General features: G+C 41.5%; 1 protein-coding gene and 1 long non-coding RNA gene across 2 annotated transcripts in view; both read left to right on the top strand.

The window, feature by feature from the left end:
• The first annotated feature begins 620 nt into the window (after positions 1–620).
• The window catches only part of LOC309505137, an 84,813-nt gene continuing 63,548 nt past the window's right edge, over positions 621–21,885 (top strand). The window contains exon 1 of the long non-coding RNA XR_014208317.1: positions 621–713. This is a non-coding gene — a long non-coding RNA (uncharacterized lncRNA). The remainder of the gene's footprint in view (positions 714–21,885) is intronic.
• LOC309505350 (uncharacterized protein) lies at positions 2,896–4,546 on the top strand. The gene is made up of 3 exons (XM_082178718.1): positions 2,896–3,057; positions 3,623–3,760; positions 4,014–4,546. The coding sequence occupies exons 1-3, from the start codon at positions 2,973–2,975 to the stop codon at positions 4,427–4,429; spliced, it is 639 nt and encodes a 212-aa protein (XP_082034844.1). The 5' UTR covers positions 2,896–2,972; the 3' UTR covers positions 4,430–4,546.

Below are 21,885 nucleotides of genomic sequence, written 5' to 3'. Positions count from 1 at the left end.
TCCTCGCTCCCTGAGCTCTAGTGGTAGTCGAGCTAGCTGTCCTAACCATATGTGTTAGGCCTCCTCTCCTCTCCAATCATCCTGCTGAGGCCTCCATATATACAGCATTGCAGGTAGTAGTACAGAAAAAGGGCTCTCTCAATAACGGAGAGTTGTTCTTAGGCCCTTCATTGTCTGAGCTCTGCACTATGAATTTTTCACACTATGAGAATAAGCTCTAGAGACCGCATTGGTGTAAGTGTGGCAGGCCTCCTCTGCTCTTAGAGTCATTTTGCTGAGACCTCTGAATAAATGTACCACTGTAGCACGCGTGCGATACAGTTTTGTAAACTCCGTTGCTTGTGTTTGTTTTCAGACATGATAACAGTCGTTTTATACTTGTGCTTATGCGATATCACGATTTTTGATCGTGGATGATTTAATGTCTCCACGATCTGCTTTTGAAGAAACATGGTAGTATCGTGCTACAGCGCACATTCTATCAGCTACAGTTCTGGCGCTTCAGTCCCAATACTGTAAAACTCAACGTACATTCACATCACATGTTAATGCAGCGGTAGAGTTAAGGCCCAATCCCAATTCTATTTTATACCCCTTCGCCTACCCCTAACCCTTTGCCTACCCCTTACCCTTGCCCCTTGAAACAGAGTGGCAAGGCGTAGGGGTGAAAGTATTCCCCTAAGAAATGGGACACCACTACTACACCGTTACACGTCATTATACGTCGTTGCTAGCGCCTACGTCACAGGAGATGCGCCAATGTTTATCATAAACTTCCAAGATGCCGTCGTCAGCTGTAGTCTTGCGTGGGTTATAGCTAATTTTTTTTTGCATTTTTCTTCTGAAGTTCGCAGAAAACAACGGAGATGACGATATCTTCGACGCCTAATGCTGCGTTCACACCAAACGCGAATAGAGTGTCTGGCGCGAGTGATTTCAATGTTAAGACGCGTTTACGTGCGTCTGGAGGTCTTGCGGCGCGAATGAGGCGTTTAGCGCGGCGCGGTGGGCACGAATTCACCTCATTCGCGCGTCCACTTCGCTTCAAACTTTTGCTTTTTACACGTGTCATATTGTTAACGAACTTTAGCGATTTTTTTGCAACCGTTTCTTTGAAGAACATGACCGTAAATATGAACACAAGATTGAATGTGACATAAAGAAAATGTTTATTGGCAGTCATGTTGCCGCTGTAGCCGGTGTATGCAGGTACATTTCTCATACCCCTTCGTTTGAAGTGTGGTCCCGAAAAATCTTCGTTTCAAGGGCTATCTGGCCCTTCCCCTTACCCCTACCCCTCCAACCAGAAGAGAATCGAGACAACCCTACCCCTTCACGGGAACGCGCAAACGGAGGGGTAGGGCCAAGGGGTAGGGGCAAGGGGTGAATTGGGATTGAGCCTAACACTCACAGGACACTGCACTTATTAACAATCACAAAAGATCATTATTTGCTTTAAAGCTTTTCCGGGTAAACATTTCAGTGGCGTTCTGTTCTGACATGATGCACTTTTTCTGAGTGCGTACACCCGAAGCACGCGCGCACTGTCAAACAGCGCCAAACTGGACTTTATCTTTCTGCTTGTGCTAATACTGCTAAATACACACAAGGTTTACATAAACACAGTTGGTTATGTCTAAAGTGAACGAAAACAGTTGAGAGAAAATCTCAAAGTGACAGCACCTAGTAGACATGCTGTCGCTTGTCCTTAAAGGGATAGTTCACCCCAAAATAATTTGTCATGATTTACTCACTCTCATGTTGTTCCAAGCCTGTATTAATTTCTTTCTTGTGCTTAACTCAAAGGAAGATATTTTGAAGAATCTGGGTATTAACATTTGCTGGTCCCCAATGACTTCCATAGTACGAAAAAAAAAAACTTTTATAAGTCATTGAGGACCAGCAACTGTTGCCCGCATTCGTCAAAAACTTTTATGTTCAACATAAGTATCAGGTTTAAAACAACTTGAGAGTGAGTAAATGATGACAGAATTTAAATTTTTAGGTGAACTATCCCTTTAATGTTAATAAAACAACAAAAGATAAAATCACTCACTACTCTTGACTGAAGAACTGTAATACAGTAGCTTTAAAGATCTTTTACAATTCCCTAACCTCAATAGAGGACAATTGTAAAGCTGTTAAGACATACAGGCTGTTGAAAAAGATAACTTATGTTTTAGATGTATGATTTTGATATAAAATTTTGATTTCATTGTTTTATAGATTCAAGTGTTTTTATGGCCCTGTATTCCCCTAATGTTAACTCAATAAAAAATGTTTCAGCCTAAATTCTATCTGTTCATCATCAATATATATATATATATATTAAAAAAGTGGCGTTGATATAAGAATGGCTGTATTCCCTAGTTGCTTGAAACATTGTTGTTAGTCATAATTACTTGGATCCGCATCGCAAGTCAATCAGCAATTGTAATTCAGTTTCCATTTCTAGACATGCCCCTGTGTCTGTGTGTGCTGTGTCTCTTCATATTCTATGCAGATTTATGCCAGTAGAGATCCACTTCCTGTAGAGTTTAGGTGTAAGAGGTTATTCATAACAACAACTTGTAAACGTGGAATTTTCTGAGAGCTCCGACTTGTACCATGTGATCGCTGTACCACCTGACCATTTTGTCATTGATAATGTTGCCATAGAAACACTCAATCTTCTAATTATGTCATCTGGGTGACCGCAGTGCTCCACTCCTCCAAACCTAATCAAACACACCTGAACAAGCTAATCAAGGTCTTCAAGATTAGGCTACTAGAAAGCTACACGCAGGTGAGTTTCATCAGGGTTGGAGTTACCCAGACTTCCTTGGATCTATAAATCTTTGGACAGCACTTTATGTTAAGGGATTCAGCAACACATGTTTTCAGTGTAGTTTTGTGTGCCTCGCTGTTCCTACTGACTGACTAATTAAGCGTGTTTTCCAGTAGAGTTGATTGTGAGATCACAGGTCGAGAGGATGACAGCTCGAGTGTACTGCTCGTTGAGTGTTGTTTTATTGTGTCTGTCTGCATGTTTGAGCACAAACCATGCTGGAGGCATAGGTGAGAAGATCTTTTAGCTTCATTACACCACCCGAAGAAATGCATAAATAAATGCCTTACAAAATATGATGTACAGTACAATTAGTTGTAATAGTAAACTTATGAACAACATATTGATGGATGTCTTCTTTCTGCATTGTGCTTCTATAACACACCTCACCAGTAGTGGGGTAGGTTGTAATGGCACTCTGTGTCTTTGAAACTAATTGTCAGTTTAGTTATAAATGGTATTTTTACTTGATTTGAAGCTGATAAATGTATGAATATTTTCAAGTTTGAGACGCACACTGCGAAACCCCTGACTTATAAATACTGAAACTATTACAACAACACTCATGTGGTGTCTGGTAAAGCTGATGATCGTGCTGTGGAGGATGTACTTGTGATCGAGACTGCTCTGGAGGACATTGTTAATTAAACTGAACTAAATGTGAAACTATAAAGTAGAAAGACTGAACTAGTATTTTCTTGTAAAACCTACTCTGATCTTTGACCACTTTTTTTCATATCACTGAATGCTGAAAGTCTCATTACTGTATGTTTCTGTCATGTGTCTCTATCACAGAAAAGCCAGGACAGTGTCCAAGCACAAAATCTGGAGGAGGAAAGTGTGCTGAGTTGTGTTCCTATGATAGTGACTGTCCGAAACATGAGAAATGCTGCAGCAATGGATGTGGACGTCAGTGTATGGCTCCATTTACAGGTATTTATGTTCTATTAGTGTTTGAGTCAGCCTTCTCGTTATTTCAGTTGGACTTATTTTATCGTTCACCGTGTATTGAGCCGATAGCACAGTTTCAAGCACAGGACTGCTTTACAAATTTAATAGATAATAATTAACATAAAATTCTTTCTGTATGTACAACTTGCTGTTCATGCTTTGCGTGTTTTGTGCTGTACATCTAAGACTGTATGTTAAACGGACTGACTAAAGCTGACTATCTGAATCCATGCAGAGAAGCCTGCAGCTGAACCGGCAAAGCCTGCAGTGTGTGCTGAAAACTGCCAAAAAACTCACCCTGATGCCCCATGTTCTGGCCCTAAGGGGGGTCCTCCAGTGACGCCTGTGTCTGAACCAGAAAAGCCTGCAGTATGTGCTGAAAACTGTCAGAAAACTCACCCTGATGGCCAATGTCCTGGCCCTAAGGGGGGTCCTCCAGTGACGCCTGCATCTGAACCAGAAAAGCCTGCAGTATGTGCTGAAAACTGTCAGAAAACTCACCCTGATGGCCAATGTCCTGGCCCTAAGGGGGGTCCTCCAGTGACGCCTGCATCTGAACCAGAAAAGCCTGCAGTATGTGCTGAAAACTGTCAGAAAACTCACCCTGATGGCCAATGTCCTGGCCCTAAGAAGGGGTCCTCCTGGTCATAAAGAATGTGGCCATGCATGCAGTTAACGGTGTTGATTTTTACCACTGATGTAAGGGATGTTTTTCCTGTTTAACAAATAAATATCATACTTTAAGTCTCTTTATTTTATTTTTTTATTAATTTGCCTGAAGAGTTTCATTTTATATTGCAACAGCTGTTGCCCAAAGTGGTTCACAATAACTAAACACAAATAACAGTACAGAGAAGAAAAAAAAACCATAGACAAGGTAATGATCAAACACCCATCATGAAGATGCCCAGGAAGTCTTAATAGATGTGCTTTTAACATGGCCTTAAATTTCGGTAGTGACTTTACTGACTTTACAGAAAGTGGGAGTTCATTCCAAAGTTTGGTTCCGACATGAGAATACTCTGTCGCCATTATCTTAAGATGGATTATAAAATGCCAGCATACTAGAAAGATAAGAACTGGCAAAATTGTGTGGCATCTTAAGTAACATGATCTTATATATAATTCTATCGAAACAGCAACTATTTTAAAAATGGAGTAATTGACAAATTTTTTTTGGCTGACTTGAGCATTCTCTTGGACATAGAGATGCTCATGTCTCATCTCACGAATCTGGGGTCCAGAATCAACTTTGGGGATGTGCGGTAGGGCTGCCGTAGAGCTCTTCGCCTTGCAGGCAAACGCAAAGTGTCCGCTGTATGTTTCTCTTTCAGGGATGAAAATGTGCCTTTGGGTGTGGATGAGCTGGCACATTTGTGGCCGAACGTGTTGCTGTGCATTCCCACCGCTGAGTCTAATTTCTCCCACTCTGGACAGAGTTAGAGAAAACTAATGATCTATCCTTCTGATAGCCCCTCGTTGGCCGGGGAGGCTGTGGCTGGCAGAGATTGTCCAGCTGGACCTGCACTGTCAGACACACTGCACTGGCAAATATTTTACCCACACTCAGAACAAGTCGATCTTTGTGTCTACGCCCGTTCAGGGTTCAATTTTAACACATTCGGGCTTCCGCAGAAGGTTATAAACACTATCCAAAGCGCTAGAGCCCCATCAACTGTATGGCCTGAAATAGCGGTTGAAAGAGAACGTTAGGTCACTTGCGTAACCCCGGTTCTCTGGGAACAGAGCAAGGTATCTGACCAAGCTTCCCTACTCGCATAACACAGGGGAAGAGCGTGCTTAGAATGCCGTTTTGGGTTTCATAGCTGTATATATAGAGAGGGGGTGGGCTCCTTATCATGAGCTGTGATTGTAACTGTGAGCTGTGGTGTAATCCAAAGTGCTTCCAAAGTCTATCACGCCTGGGGATGTATAGTGAGATACATCGCACTGTTCGCATAGATAACTTATGTTTTAGATGTATGATTTTGATACAAAATTTTGATTTCATTGTTTTATAGATTCAAGTGTTTTTATGGCTCTATATTCCCCTTTTGAATAAAAAATGTTTCAGCCTAAATTCTATCTGTTCATCATCAATATATATATATATATATATATATATATATATATTAGGGCTGGGGGAATTAACGCGTTAATCTTTGCGATTAATTTGAAATGTTTAACGCGTTAAAAAAAAATAACGCAATTGACGCAGCACTTTTTTTTTTTGCCTCGTTTTAATGATTTCCTGTTGCGTCTGCTATTAAAAAGGCCGAAATATGCCGTCCCGCCCCTCCATGTTCGGCGGTCAGGTTTCATTCTCGGGCAGCTTTCATGAGCGGGTCTTTTCCGCTCGGTATGTGCGTCGCGCTCTGTGCTCTGCGCGCACGCGCGCGTGAGTGTGTGTGTGTCGGTCGGTCGGCGCGCTCTGTGCTCCGCGCGCGCGCGTGCGTGTGTGTGTGTGTGTGTGTCGGCTCGCTCTGTAATGGCCCAGCAGCGGCGAGCTCTCCGTTCCGTGTGTGTGTGTGTGTGTGTCGGCGGCTCTGTCGTTAACGGCCCAAAGGCTTCAATCATGTACTAAGCACTGGAAAAGTAAAGTCCACTCAAGTAACGTGAAATTTCTCTGTTGACTTCTGTTTGCTGAGCTGGTATAGCCATGCTGGGCAACAATGGTAAAATGACCTGCTCTGATCACATGCTCTGGTAATAATAGCTTTGTAGGACTATATTTTGTTTTAATAATTAATAAAATAATAATAATAATAATCTGTTAAATTGATTATGTTGATTGATTATTGAAAAAGAATAATATATTGATATATTGATGTTTAATATTTTAATATAGGGCTATTTTCTGTTCCCTTTTTTTCCTGTGTTGTTTAATTAGGTGATTCTAAGTTTAAATATTGATGATTACAAGCTTGGGGGAAGCGCAATTAATTGCAATTAATTACAGAAATTGTGCAATTAATTAGTTAATTTTTTTTAATCGATTCCCAGCCCTAATATATATATATACATATATATATATATATATATATATATTATTATATTATTATTTTTAAATTTTTTTATATATATATATATATTTTTAAAGTGGTGTTGATATAAGAATGGCTGTATTTCCTAGTTGCTTGAAACATTGTTGTTAGTCATAATTACTTGGATCCGCATCGCAAGTCAATCAGCAATTGTAATTCAGTTTCCATTTCTAGACATGCCCCGTGTCTGTGTGTGCTGTGTCTCTTCATATTCTACGCAGATTTATGCCATCCACTTCCTGTAGAGTTTCGGTGTAAGAGGTTATTCATAACAACAACTTTTCTGAGAGCTCCGACTTGTACCATGTGATCGCTGTACCACCTGACCATTTTTCCACACGCATATTCCCTTTCCAAACAAAACGTGCCTTACAAAATTTTAATCAATGTATTGTTTTATGTGAATGATTAGGCAGGGTGATTTTCACATCATTTTGAAGAAAAAACCTAAGCGACAACACCCATTATTCAGAAGTCTTGTGGACACATATTTAGTATGTGTTTTGTGGCCTTATTTCAGAAACTTTAATTCTTAGTTTTTTCAATAACCATGCATAAACATTATTCTCTCAAGAATACAAACATTTACATACATGTTGCTCACATATTATGGTAGCCCTGTTTGTGCTAAATAGAGTGTAATTACACCTTTGCCATTAATATGTTTATAAGCAACTGAAAAAAGCACAAATGTCAGGGCATGTCAGAACTAGAGCCCGAAGCCATTTGTTTTGAGAATAATGGCTGGCTGATGAAGTTATTGGCTGGCTAGCCGGCTCAGCCAAAACCTAAATGGCTGCTGCAGCCGCCAAACTTTTCATAGCTGCAAATGGCTGAAGCTGCCACTTCATGTCTACAGATGTCTATGTTATACTGATTTACTAGATCTAAATATTTCCAAGCAATGCATGGCTTACACTATATTTCTACAAAATGCAATAAAATGTAATAAAGAAAACACCAGATTTTACTTTCACAACGTATGTACATATTTATTTTGTAGTCTGTATGCTACTAAACATTTTCAAATAGCCTACAATGTGTTGTGTTTAGGCTAAATGTATGTAGGCTAAGTTGTATACAATAACTTGGCATTATCATGGATGAAGCTTATCATATTACACCTTGAAAGAGCAAGTGATGATCGTTTGCCATTGAGCAGTAGGCCAGTGGAACTAAACATGCATTCCACCGGCACACTACCTGGTGAAATGGAGAGGTAGCACCGGGCCATAGCGGACAGTGTGGGGAAAGTATTGCTATGGGTTCGCCAAAAGCCCAATGCTCCTTGGTCTCTTGTTCTCACTGCCAGAAAAGCATCTATCTCTTGGTCAAGGATAGAACTTGAAGAATGAGCTTCTGCATCTTCTTGTGCCTCTGCTAATAATTCTAGTCGCAGGCGTTTCGCACTTCCTCCCACATCTCCATCGTGGTCACCATTCCCACCAGAGGGACCTCCAGAACCACCATCAGTAGTTGTCCTCTCATCTCCAACCCCAAACACTGTTGAACTTAATCTGAAAAGTGAAATATATGCATAAAGGCAAATGGCTGTTAAAATCAAAACCATGAGAAAAGTAAGTGGTTAGCAAGTACACGGAAATATCAATGTCACCTGGAGGAGTTCAGTTTCTCATGGAGATTCTGCAGCAGCTCTCTGCTTTCATCTTTCGTCATAGTGATATCTCTGACAGCTGGATCAAACACTGCGGTGGCTCTAACCAGATCTGACATGGGGATTCGTTTGTCCATGTTTTTCACTATTCGTTCTTTGACTCTCTTCATTAGTAGTGGATCTCTGGGAGCCACTGCACAGATTTTCTTGATTCGAGCCCTGATTAGTGGTATGGCACTCAGGTTTGGACTGACTTCACTTATAATGAGAGTGAATTTCTCAAAGTCTTCCAAAAAGCTAACTAAGTTACAAAGTAGCTTGATGTCATCAGGTAGGAGGCATAACAAGGGCTTTCCTATCCTCTTCAGGATTTCAGTGACTTCTGTCTCCATACTGACTAAGCTTCTGATCATGTTGAGGACACTGTTCCAACGTGTTGGCACTGTGGTCTTCAGTGTTTTGTGTGTCTGTGAGCCCTGTTTTGATTTCTTAGTTCCCAGCTGCCAATCCTCTGCATCATCCATTTCATCAATAGGATCATTGGAATCTGCATCAATTTCCTCCTGCAGGTCTTGAATCTTGGCAAATATGTCTGCCTCTTTCTGCTCCAACACAAATTCCTCTATTAGATGTGCCTTGAAGTGCAGTGCACTGACAATATCTTTGCATTGGGAAATTAAGGCTTGTGCTTCAGGGATTTTGGTAAGAGTGTCTGTTATGAGTAAGTTGTGTAAACAGTGTGCTACGCATGTTACTCTCTCATGGCCCAGTAACCGGGACAACTTAATCATATTCGCTGCCCCATCTGTTGTGTCAAAGAGCAACACATTTTTATCTTTGGGAAGGAATTCTTCAAGTAATTCCCTTACAAACACTGTAAGGTTTTCTGATGTGTGATTTTCTACAGGTTTAACACAAAGTGTAAACAGAAGGAAATTCCAGTTCGCATCTACAGTGCAGATTCTCACACCAACATATGGGTATCGATGATGAGCATCAGTCCAGCCATCTAACATTATAGTACCACTGACAATGTCTGCCAGTTGTTCTTTGACTTTGGACTTCAAACCCATGTAGACATCTGCCAGGGCTGTTGTTGCAAGGGCTCTGCTGGTTGGCAAATTGAGATGAATATTTTTCTTGTTGAATGCTTGAAAACCTTCCTTTTCTATTAATTCAAAAGGGAGCAGGTCCTGGCACAGCCACAACACGATGTCGCGATTAACATCAAACTGGGAAGTAGCTGGGCTTCCTTTCAGCACAGTTTGGATCCAGTTAGTCAGTTTACTTGATTGTTCTTTGAGAAATATTGTACTCTCTTTGTGTGCAGCTTTGGCATGAGCAAGGAAGTTTCCACTTGATGTTTTTTCTCCCAAGCTGTACACTTTTGACAGCATTCCATGTTCTTTTGTCATTTCTGCTTCAAAGCAGAGTTTGCAGTAGAGTTTGTCATCAATGCGATTGTTGTTCACATACAGATCGCCCATATATGTCAAAAAATGTGAACGAAGGCTACGAGCAGAATCAACACTGTGAGGCCTCCATGTCACACCAGAATCCTTAAAGGTGCCCTAGAATGGATTATTTTATTATTTTATAATGTTTCCTGGGGTGCCCTTATAATGTTAGTATGTTTTTTAGATCAAAATTTGTTATAATTTATAAATAAAAGGCATATTTCCTAGCCTGATTTCATCCCCTGATTTGAACACTCTGTTTGAAAGGGCGTGTCTGCTGTGAGACTTCAGTGTTGTTGCCCACTGCTGTGATTGGCTGACATGCTTGCATATGAAATATCTGGCATTACATGTAGAGCTATCTGGAATACTTTTACTATTACAGATTTTATACGTTTTTTTCTATTACAGCTATCGGGATTAACGAATCATGAGAAGTTTTCTTTAAGTATTTAGATCTATTCCCATCAATAAAAGGTTGCAGTGATGACCATTGAGCAGATGACAGCCTGTTGATCGCGTGAATGAAGATCTTATCACTGCAATGCGATTTACTGATGCATAAACAGTGTTGAACGACTTTGAGAGAAAGATTATCTGTCTGAACTTGAACAATTACGCATCAGACATTCACATAACCCACTGGTTCTCCAGAGGCTCGGATGAAGGAGCTAAAAAAATATTTTTGTGTTCATTTGTACATCCAAACACTGAGCAACTGCCATGCTTCGTTCGCTCGTTTGCAAGCCATGATGTCTCTCGAGGAAAAAACAATATCGCGCTGGATCTAGATAACACAGTGTAAATTATCGTTAATAAAATCACTAGGCTACTTACCGCTTGCGGGAATATAACGTTAGTTGAAATTGCCCCCTTCGTCAGTATGAGACCTTGAGAGAAGCCTGGCTGCTTGATATTGTTCCAGGTTAGAAAAACAGTCCGTGGTGAAATGGGCAGAGCAAACTAACAACTTCGAATTAAACTGTAGTGGTATCCGATTATAGATAGATAGATAGATTATAGATAGATCTGCCATTTTCCCAATGATCCTCCTCCTGCTTGTTTCTTCACCTGCAGAACTTCTGATGATTCGGCTGCGCAGTTTCGCCTGGCACTGAGCATGGGCTGGCATATGCAAATTTTTGGAGGCGTACATATTAATGATCCCGACTGTTGCGTCACAGTTGGTGTTATGTGGAGATTCGCCTGTTTTTCAGGGGTGTTTTTCAAAAACGAGATTTAAATAAGAAAGAGAAAACTATGGTGTTTGAGACTCACTTTATGTCATGTCCATGTACTGAACTCTTGTTTTTTAACTATGCCAAGATAAATTCAATTTCACATTCTAGGGCACCTTTAAGCAGATGTGTTCGTGATGTGCTGATATATTTGTTAATTCCGCGTCCTAAAAGAGAACAAAAATATCCATAAAACACTAGTCCTGACACAATGACAAAATGGCATTATAGTCCTGACAAAAAGGCATTCTTACTTACAAGAACGGTTGCACAAAACACCAAAAGTGAAGATTTAGAACTAGAACTAGCCTACTTGAGCTATTTGGTAATATTAGCTATACTAGTGCTAGGCGCATTCAATAGCCACTGTAACGTTAGTGAATAATGTCCCTGCTGCTGTGTAAGAATGCACACTTGTCAAACTTCACGGAGTAACGTTATGCATATATTTATGACATGTACAGTAATTCGCTGTTCAACTTTATAGTTAAGGCGAGACACTACGGGTGAATAGGGTAAAATTTTTAACTAGCAGATATCACCATGAAACTTTCCCAGTTGATTACTTACATTAAAGGGTTAGTTCACCCAAAAATGAAAATTCTGTCAGTAATTACTCACCCTCATGTTGTTCCAATCATGTAAGACTTTCGTTCATCTTCGGATCACAAATTAAGATATTTTTGATTAAATCTGAGAGCTATCTCACTCCTCCATAGGCTTCCAGAGGGACCGAAACTCGCCGGCCCAGAAAGTCAGTGAAGAAAATGTTGAAATAGTCCAAGTGACTACAGTGGCTCTACATTAAGTTTATCATGCGACGACAATACTTTTTGTGCGAAAAAACAACAAAAATAACGACTTTATTCAACTATTAGTGTTCTTCAATGTGGGCCTCTGACGAGAGTTCACGGGAGCACCACGACGCATGCGCGAGAACTGAGATTACGGCGTTCTTCTTCTACTACTACTTGTTACTGGCTGCTCACTCCTTAGGAGTATTATCGCCATCTACTGTACATGATGACGTCCCGACATTGCCGGGAGCGCAAAACGGTCTGTTTACAAGCAGATGAAGACGCGCGCTGTATGTAAAACTGTATTCGTAAATATGTCCGCAGATTTCGATGTAGATGAAGATTTGTGTTTTTTTTGACCAACCATACTCATTTGAACCAGAATACACAGACATTGAACTACAAGAGATGGAAGATGCTGCAACACAACCGCAGTCTGCTTCTGAAAGACAGAGAGCATTGGACAGCTGATGGTGTAAATGTAATCAGTGCCAAGCGATGCCTACTGAGGCCATCCTTAAAAATATTTTGGTTAGCCGTAACAGCCCAAAAAAAAAAAAAAAAAAAAAAAAAAAAAAAGGGGTCGGTTGGTCGGTCTATATATAGCCTATATTCTTTCTTCTTTTTTTTTAAAGATTCAATGTAGAGTTTTGGTTCATTTAAGAGACGAGCGCGCGGGCGCCTCCATGTCCTGATTATATTGCCTGCATGCTACAATTAATACAAAACGAAATTCACTTTAAAGAAAGGCTTTCTACAAGACCGACCCCTTTTTTTTTTTTTTTTTTTTTTTTTTTTTTGGCTGTTACGGCAAACCAAAATATTTTTAAGGATGGCCTCAGTAGGCATCACTTGGCACTGATTACATTTACACCATCAGCTGTCCAATGCTCTCTGTCTTTCAGAAGCAGACTGCGGTTGTGTTGCAGCATCTTCCATCTCTTGTAGTTCAATGTCTGTGTATTCTGGTTCAAATAAGTATGGTTGGTTAAAAAAAAAATCAAATCTTCATCTACATCGAAATCTGCGGACATATTTACGAATACAGTTTTACATACAGCGCGCGTCTTCAGCTGCTTGTAAACAGACCGTTTTGCGCTCCCGGCAATGTCGGGACGTCATCTTGTACAGTAGATGGCGATAATACTCCTAAGGAGTGAGCAGCCAGTAACAAGTAGTAGTAGAAGAAGAACGCCGTAATCTCAGTTCTCGCGCATGCGTCGTGGCGCTCCCGTGAACTCTCGTCAGAGGCCCACATTGAAGAACACTATAGTTGAATAAAGTCGTTATTTTTGTTGTTTTTTCGCACAAAAAGTATTGTCGTCGCATGATAAACTTAATGTAGAGCCACTGTAGTCACTTGGACTATTTCAACATTTTCTTCACTGACTTTCTGGGCCGGCGAGTTTCGGTCCCTCTGGAAGCCTATGGAGGAGTGAGATAGCTCTCAGATTTAATCAAAAATATCTTAATTTGTGATCCGAAGATGAACGAAAGTCTTACATGATTGGAACAACATGAGGGTGAGTAATTACTGACAGAATTTTCATTTTTGGGTGAACTAACCCTTTAAGATGAGAAAAAAATGTATTACAAGTTTTCTTTAATTTAATGTTTAAATATGCAAATTAGGCAATATCTAATTAAATATGTGCTAATTTGCATATATTTTAAAAAACGAAATCTGAGTATTGGATAAAGCCAGGTTAAAAATATTTTTTTTCATTGTGTTCACATATTAGATGGGAAAAAAATTACAGAGGGATTTATATCTACTTTTGTTATCCTGTAAATCAGAATATACTGTGTCAATAGCCTTAAAAAAATTATTTTCGCCATGTTTTTTGGAATAAAATGTTATATATATCAGGCTAGGAATAATATATTTACAAATCCCTCTGTAAATGTCTTCATAATATAACTAGGTAGGCTACTGAAGTGGAGATTTTGGACTTGGAGTATGAGAGAAAGGTCATTTTGAGAAAACGGGCTGTAAAGATTTATCATCAGCCAATGAGATCGCGCATTCAGTCTTTTTACTTTCACGATTGGTTGCTGATAAAAAGGAAATGACCATATTTGGATCCAACAGGATTGTACAGAAGAGAGAGAGCTTCCTAACGGTGCATGTGATGAGAGGGTGACGGCAGAGATCGCGGAGAAGTATGTTGATTAAGAACGCAAACTTTTGTTGAATTTATGAGAAATCTACAGACGCAAACAGACGAAGTGTAGTAAAATAAAGACCTAAATGTGTATTTCGGACTTTTTTTCACCACAGTCTGAAAGAAGCCATGTTATTGAAGACAAATATCCAAAAATCTCAAAATTGACCAGTAAAAAAAAAACGATGTTTTTGCCTGCCGTGTCTCGCCTTAATATAAACACACACTGTTATCAGTATTATTTTGGACAAAGTTTTGCACATTTCACTTCAATGTACACTGTTGCATGCGTCGTGAATTAGCAATGTGGAAACGGTGGTTTGTTACTGCAGTAATATCACGTTCAGTGCTATAAATCTCTCCGTTCCAGAATATTTGGTTCATAACATCAATCTTTGATTCAGGTGTTTGTGCAACCGTGCCCTGAAGATTTAACAAAAGTCTGGGTAGGCCTAAGTTAAAAAAAAAGTAAGTAGGAATTAGGAAAGTATATGAGAAGTGAGATCAAAATTACCTTGCTTGCTTCTTTCCGCCATTTCACCTCAGTGCGAGAAAAAAATGCATCACTTCTTAATTCTGTACGGAAAACGAGCAATTTTAATTGGTCGTCAATTCACTGTGAGTCTGTGTATCGTAGCAACGAGCACAAGACTGTGCTGTTATGAATCCAGTGGGAAAATAGATCTCGTGTATTGTTTATATATTTCGTGTGTGTATGTCTCTATGTGATAGAATTATTATTTGATGCAAATAATTCTAGCCGGCTCAGCCAAACTTTATCAGATGGAGGCTCAATTTGGCTTACGAAATTATTGGCTGGCGGCGGCTGAAATTCTAAATGGCGCAAATGGCGCAAATGGCGGCGCCTGGCGGCGGCTTCGGGGTCTAGTCAGAACATCTCAAGGACCCCAAAAACACCTTAGACCCCAGAGGGTTAAAATGCATTGTTGCAAATGGCTTTTCCTTATTATTATGATTTTTAGGTTTCTTTAAATATTTATTTAGATCAACATCTTCAGAGACTAAAAAACTGCTGATGCTGTTGTCCGGTGCCTAGACTGTGTTCCCTCTGGAGGTCAGTTTTTCTGTTCAACATGTTACTCCGAGATCCACAGAATTTTTTTTTTTTTCTCCATGATAGGGAAGCTATGTTTGATGTTTTTTTAAAACCTGATCCAATAACAATTTACTTAGTGGTGGTAGATGAAAGTGGCCAATATCAACTCAGTGAACAAGGTATGTTCAGATAAAGTAGTAGGTGTCCTCTACAGTTTCCTTTAACTGATTTCTTTCTTTCTTTTTTTACTTTGTTGAGTATATGTGTAGTGTAACGTAAATGCCTTTGGGTTAATGCGAATTAGCTCAAGAATATAGGGAATTTTGGCAATATTAATTTTTATAACTCATGGTCATAATTCATAAATCGCATATGCATTTACTTTATCAATTATAGGAAATGCCTCGTTCTGTACTGTCTGATCATTACAGTTAAGAAGAAGTATTCCTGTTTACAAAACTCCAAGAAAGTTTATCTTCTGGCCACAAAGACAAAACCTCTTTGGGTTTATAAATTAAAACTACTCAAAGTAGTTTTATAATATAGAGCCTGTAGCTTTATAGATCTTTTGTTTCATTGACTTTATAAAAAGTGGGTTTTCAAACACAGAGACAGTTAAAAGTATAAATGGGTTTATTAATAAAATGGCACACGCTAGAGATTATAAGCTACAAATATAAACGTACGTAAAATGCAAACGATAAAACAAACAAACATTTAAACAAACATGACGTGATCGAAATGAATGACATGAAAGAAAGAAAGAAAGAAAGAAATAAAGAGTTAAGAGATAGAGGGTAACTTAATTCACAGACCTACAAGCTAAACACCAGGAATCAGCTGTTAGAGAGAAAGATACTTGCGAGATGTGGTACTCTTTCAGTGTGATGCTGAAAAGGGGACGCGCGCGTGCGCGTGTCCGGCTGGTTTGCGTCTAGCTTTGTCTTCTGGGTCGTTTCGCAAAACGATGTAAAGGCTCACTTGAATTTAACGTTACCGAGAAAGTTCAGATTCGTCTCCCGGGATGGGAGAGGCTGGAAATCTTAGTTGCAAAGACCGGCTGTTACGACTCGAACATGGGTTCGTTCGATGGAGAAGGCCAGGGCCTCCTCCAGATGTTCCTTGGAGGAGCGCTGCGCCGAGGAGAAGAAGGTCCGAAGAGCGGAAGTTGAGTTGGAAGCGATAAGAGAGGGAAGAGAGAAGGTTTTGGACTTTTATCAGTGTCCCAGGTGCCGTCCCCTCCTTCGTGTAGGACGAATCAGCTGTCGAGATTTTTCGAGCGGGAAGATTCCTTTGTCCGGTTAGACACGCCCACTCGAATGAGTCATGATTGACTTTAACTGGAGAGGATTTTCTCCAGAAATATGAACTTATAAAACAATGCGCATCACTGAATTCTGCTATCGGAATTCAACTCCGTTAGCTGGAGAGGATTACAGAGATATCAAAAATAGAATCTAGGCATTGTAGCCATGCAAAGATACATTATTATGCATTTGTATAGGCAATAGTGGTTCTATTAATGTTACAAATAGGACATATGCTTTCCTATGGTTTACACACACCTCTTAACACACAAATTTATATATTTAGTACCTTTAAGAGTGACTTTATGGGTAAAAGTCCTTTTCTGTAGGGGGTTTCTGTTTCACAGTCCAGAGTGTGTTTGTGTGTGTGTGTGTGTTGGAATGTTGCGACCCTGTTATCTCATGCATAGGGCTGGATAGCTCTGTGGTCAAATTTTATGACCTGCCAATGAGCTCGGGTTATGGGATGCGATTCTACTGGGAGAACATTCTTCAAAAATACATTTCAGATCCAAACACTCGAAGATCATAACTATATGATCAAAACAACATTAATCACACATACATACAGGAAATTCAGATACAAGTCTGAGTTACACACATTTAAAAGAATGTTAAGTTACACACAACGGATGTGTGTGTGTGTGTGTGTGTGTATGTGTGTGTGTGTCATGAGACTGTAAAAGTCACAGGGAGTCCATGCTGAAATGGGGGTTTTAGAGGGGATTCTAAGAAAACAGGGTTTCCTTATGTGACTCAAAGGTCCCTCGGGGGATACGAGTCACATGGGCGCTGGTAAATTGGTCCTCGTGGGGCAATTATTAACCAGCCAGGACAAAGACGATGTGTTTTGCCATCACATGATCCACTTAATGCGAAAAGCAGATGCCATTGTTGTTACATATTCCCCCTTTTTGTTAGATGAAGTCCGGGATGGACTTTATCGAACAACAAATAGGCACAATGAATGGCCGGTGGATTATGATGGTGAAAGAGCAGGTGGTTGCTAGGCTGATGACTCAGCTCAAATGAAGTTGAGGTGGTCGATGGTGTGGGACCCCTTCCTTTTCCAGGGTTCGTAGGAAATTGCCAGACACGGCTTTGTGAGCTTGGCTGTGGATGCTCACGTCTCGTTGAGTCTGGTACAGGATGAAAGCCAAGACGAGTGTCGGGGCATGGTCAGTGACCGTGGAGGTGCACCGCACAGTGTCATCTGGGGTCCAGGTACGGACACAGGTGAGGTATTCAGGCTGGGCGGTTGCCCATGCTTGGAGGGCTGTGATGGGAGCAATGTCTGTACTCAGTGTTGTGAGTTGCTCTGTTAGCTGTGAAAGTCCAGTCTGAATGTCGGCCACAGGCTGTCTTACTGTGACTATGTTTGCTGTTTGAGGTAGTGTGCTCTTTCGACGTTGCTGGGATTGAGTCGAACGTACACTTTATGAGTGAGAATCCTGCCTTGGTAGTCAGGACCGGGGCTGCTCTCTCCATGCGATGCCGGATGCCGGACCTGGTGAGGTGATGTCCGATCGTGGCTGCTTTCTCGCGAACCACCACAGCATCCTGTTAGAGGCAAAAGGGAGAGAGAGAGAGAAAGGGAGGAAAAATTACAGCGAGGGTCGTCCTTTTTGGTTCGCTGAGGTTGGTATGCCACATGCTTTGATGTCCCATGCATGGCTTTTTGGCACATGTGGCGTCATTGTTACGCCTGGCCCCCCCCTTGTGCTTTGTGGCTTTACGAGCTGTGGCGCTGTGATGGCAACAGGTGCACAATGCGTATTGAAGTCTAGTGAACGCAACATGTGCGTGGTGGCAGACAGCTGTCTTAGGCACTGGTCGTCAGTGAGCTCAGATGGCCTGCGAGGGTGGTGGAGGGGTAAGTGGTGGCATAGGAAAAGTTTGTTCATCAGAGGCCCGCATGACTTTCTTTGTACACAGCGGAGGTAGCGTTTAGCGGCTCTGAGGCGTGCAGTGTAGTTGGTAAAGTTCGTTCGTGCTGTGTGGTCACTGCAATGGTTAGGGTGGGTGGGTGGGTTGTCTGTATGTGGCGCAGACGTTGGTTTGGTTACTCAACTGCAGGTCAGTCAGGACCTTGAAGCAGTAGGTGTCAGTGTTCGTTTTCTGTGTCTGTGTCAGACGTGGCTGCACTGTCTTCATCTGTGATGTAAGAAGACTCTGCCTCACCAGTGTTCTGGAGAGAGTGGTTACAGGTTCGACGGTCTGGGCTTGGAGTTCTGGACGGCGGGTGGTGCTTTACCGTCTTTTCATCCATGGCCCTTTGCTTGGTGTAAGCCTTGTGGGCTAAGTCTCTGAGTTCTCGAGTAGACATGGTTCGTGGGCAGACGAGCACACCGAGATGTTTACTCACGGTGCTATGCAGGTTCCGCAGAAACAAAGTTCTAAAGGTTATATCTTCTTCCATATCTGGTGTGTTGGTTGCTCCGAAGAACGTTTGTCGGAGTCGGCCATAGTAGGAGTGTGGGTGTTCAAGTCGGGCCTGTTTGACGACAAATGCCGTGATAAACCCTTGGTCTGATTCTGGGTCAGAGAATTCGCGGATCAACGCTTGTCGCAGTTGCTTGTAATCTGCTTTGACAGGCTCTGGTTGGCGATCCAGAAAACTACGCACCTCTCTGCTTGAGGTGATTCTTACCAGGTACAATTTGTCCCAAGCTGTCGCGTTGGCGACAGTTTGCAGGTGAAAGTCAATGTCTTGAAGGTACGCATGAACACTGCAGTCTCCGGCAAACGTAGGAATGTTTCTGGCCAGCTTGTCAAGGCTTGTTGGAGGAGAGCTGTTGCTGGGGGCCCAATCCGTCTGGAGAGGATTCTGACCCTTTACAGCTCTTGGAGTTTGGCTGACAGGCGTGGTGTTGTGCAGTGGGCTTTCGCCCCCCTTTTCAGCTCTGGGTGTGTGGCTGAAAGGCGCAGACTCGCTGGAAGGGGGAAATGGTGTGAGATGTTCTTCCCCTTCCCGGTCGCGGTTGAAACTGTAAGCATGTCTCAGTTCTCTGCGAACCATGTCTAGTTCGTCTTCGAGATCGTGTCTCTGCTGAATGAGCTGATGGATTTTAGTCTCTGCTCTCTCAAGGAGAGCTTCAGCCCGTTGGAGCCTTTCGTTGAGTTCCTTTCGGGTGTTTTCCTCCGCCTGCTGTCTTTGATCTGTGTGCAGACGAAGATCGTCCAGGGCTTTTTGAAGTCTTTCAACTTCCTGTTGTAGCGTTGTGTCCGTCTCGTCCTCTTCCTCGGTCAGGAAGATTAGCTGGTCTAGCCGACTCTGTGTGTGGGCTCGGTCCTCCAGGGCCTCTGTGGCCTGGAGCTGTAGTGCGGCTGTCTTTTGCTGCAGGTCGGCGTTGCTCCTTTCGCTGTCCCGGGCCCTGGCGACGAGTTTGAGTGCGAGGTTTCCGAAGATTTTGGACAGCTGCTCGTGGCTGTATGTCTGGGCTGGATCATGGGACTCGAACTGGCTCAGGTCTGTGTCCCGTTGCTCTTGGCTCGAGCGATGTGGGTCCTGGGGCAGCACGGTCTTTGTTATGTCCCTCAGCCATGCCTCAAGGTCGTCCCAGCGGACTGCAGGACAGGGTGAGCTCGACATCTCGGCTTACTGTTGGCGAGAGAAGCACAGCACACACAAAAAGAGACAAAATGCAAGTTTGTTTTAGGGTCAAATGAGCTATACTCATACGGGCTATGCCGTTTATGAGAATTTCGGGGCTAACTGATGCCGACAGTTAGCTGAGCCAATTTCGTGGGTATGGATGAAACCCACAATAGAAATTTGGACAGGCGGTAGCCTGGGGGTCGTTTTAGCGACGCCCGCTTTGATCGTCACTCTATTATTCAGCTTTCCTGGGGTCTCTCTTAGGTTCTGTCTGTAAGTGAAATGAGAGAAACAAATCACAACAGAAATGGAGAAAAATTAAAATAAAAACAAAGTTGAAGGTAGGGAAGATCAAAGGGAAACACAACACAAGGAAGTGAATTGGTCTGCAATGAAATGTCACAAACAATAACACGGGAGTGTTAAAAAAATTAAAATAAAGAGGCCTAAGCCTAAACACTGACTGAGTCCTGCCAATAGATACACAATAAGGGATTAAGATGTTAGGCTTAATGTAAATTAAGGCTTTCTGGTTTCATCAAATGGAGTAAATATGCATGCAGGAGTCCGAGGCAAAGGCTTTACTAAAATAGTGATACAACAAAAAGGGAAATTATGATAACTGATGGTGATTTATCAGAATAACCTATCCCACCCCCCCCCCCCCCCCTCCCTTTGGAGAAAAGAGGGAAGAGAAAAAAAAATTATCAATGAAATAAAATGTGAATAACAACACAGGCTTGAGACGCAGGCAGAGGGATAGGCCCCGGCAGTGGGTTTGTGCCACTAGGGTGAGGGCCGTATGTCTTCTCAGTGGTCTTCCCTGGCTGATTAGACACAATTTTGAATTAAAATTCAAACTAGTTTGAATTGAAATTCAACTAAGCATGCAAGGGGAGGTTCAAAATAATAAAAAAAAAAGGAAAGAAAATTAGAATGATGACAGTGATGTATCAATACTAAAATTAATTAAACTGAAATTCAGAATGACTTCCTATAATCCTTACAATAACACTGAAGTTATTAGTATTGATTATAAAAATAATCAAACGAAAAGGGTGGCAATGAGACACTTCAATTGCAGACTGGGGGTTAAACAGATATTGATAAGTCGACCCAAGATCGCCACACGGTGGCGTGCTTCTTCCTAGGTGGACCCATCAATGAGTGAATCAAATCTAAGTTTTTAATTCGAAAAGTTTTCTTTTTTTCCGAACTTAACTTAAAGTGTGACAGTCAAAAACAGAAAAAGGAATTGTCTAACTCCAAATAATATCAGCATAAGCTAAGCTTGAATGCAGTTAAGTATTTGAGAGAGAAAATGAATGCAGAGAGAAAAAGAAATTGAAAGCAGGTATTATCTTAGAACGCCACGAGATGGCGTAGTTGCGCTCGCGCAGGCTGACGTCAGTGGGAGGCGACGCTCACGCAGGATGACGTCGGTGGGGGGCGCGTAATTTGAGCACTGCCACACCTCTAGAGGCTGCCCTCTAATGTCGGTGACGATTCAGCAGTTAAGACAGCAGATTTTTTTATCTGTGGAATCACGAGTTTTTTTTTTGCGCTTCTGTTGCATGCGGAAAACTGACGCGAGTTTCACAACGTGTGACTAACAGGAATTACACATTATACATTATACACATGTGACGGTTTAAAGAAGAAGAACAGGGATTATCATCTGTTTTCTTATTTCATAAAACTAGTCTCCAATTACACATTATATATTATACACATGAGACGGTTTAAAGAAGAAGAACAGGGATTATCATCTGTTTTCTTAATTCATAAAACTGGTCTCCAATTACACATTATATATTATACACATGAGA

Source organism: Leuciscus leuciscus (genome assembly GCF_965113295.1).
Source record: "Leuciscus leuciscus genome assembly, chromosome: 8".
Lineage (NCBI taxonomy): Eukaryota > Metazoa > Chordata > Actinopteri > Cypriniformes > Leuciscidae > Leuciscus > Leuciscus leuciscus.
This window is presented reverse-complemented; position numbering and strand designations above follow the sequence as displayed.

Bases quoted from the DNA above. Each gene is read 5' to 3' on its own strand.
- LOC309505350 (XM_082178718.1), top strand. From the start codon at position 2,973: ATGACAGCTCGAGTGTACTGCTCGTTGAGTGTTGTTTTATTGTGTCTG. The intron at 3,058-3,622 runs GTGAGAAGATCT...TCTCTATCACAG, and splicing joins AAACCATGCTGGAGGCATAG to AAAAGCCAGGACAGTGTCCA. The intron at 3,761-4,013 runs GTATTTATGTTC...GAATCCATGCAG, and splicing joins GTGTATGGCTCCATTTACAG to AGAAGCCTGCAGCTGAACCG.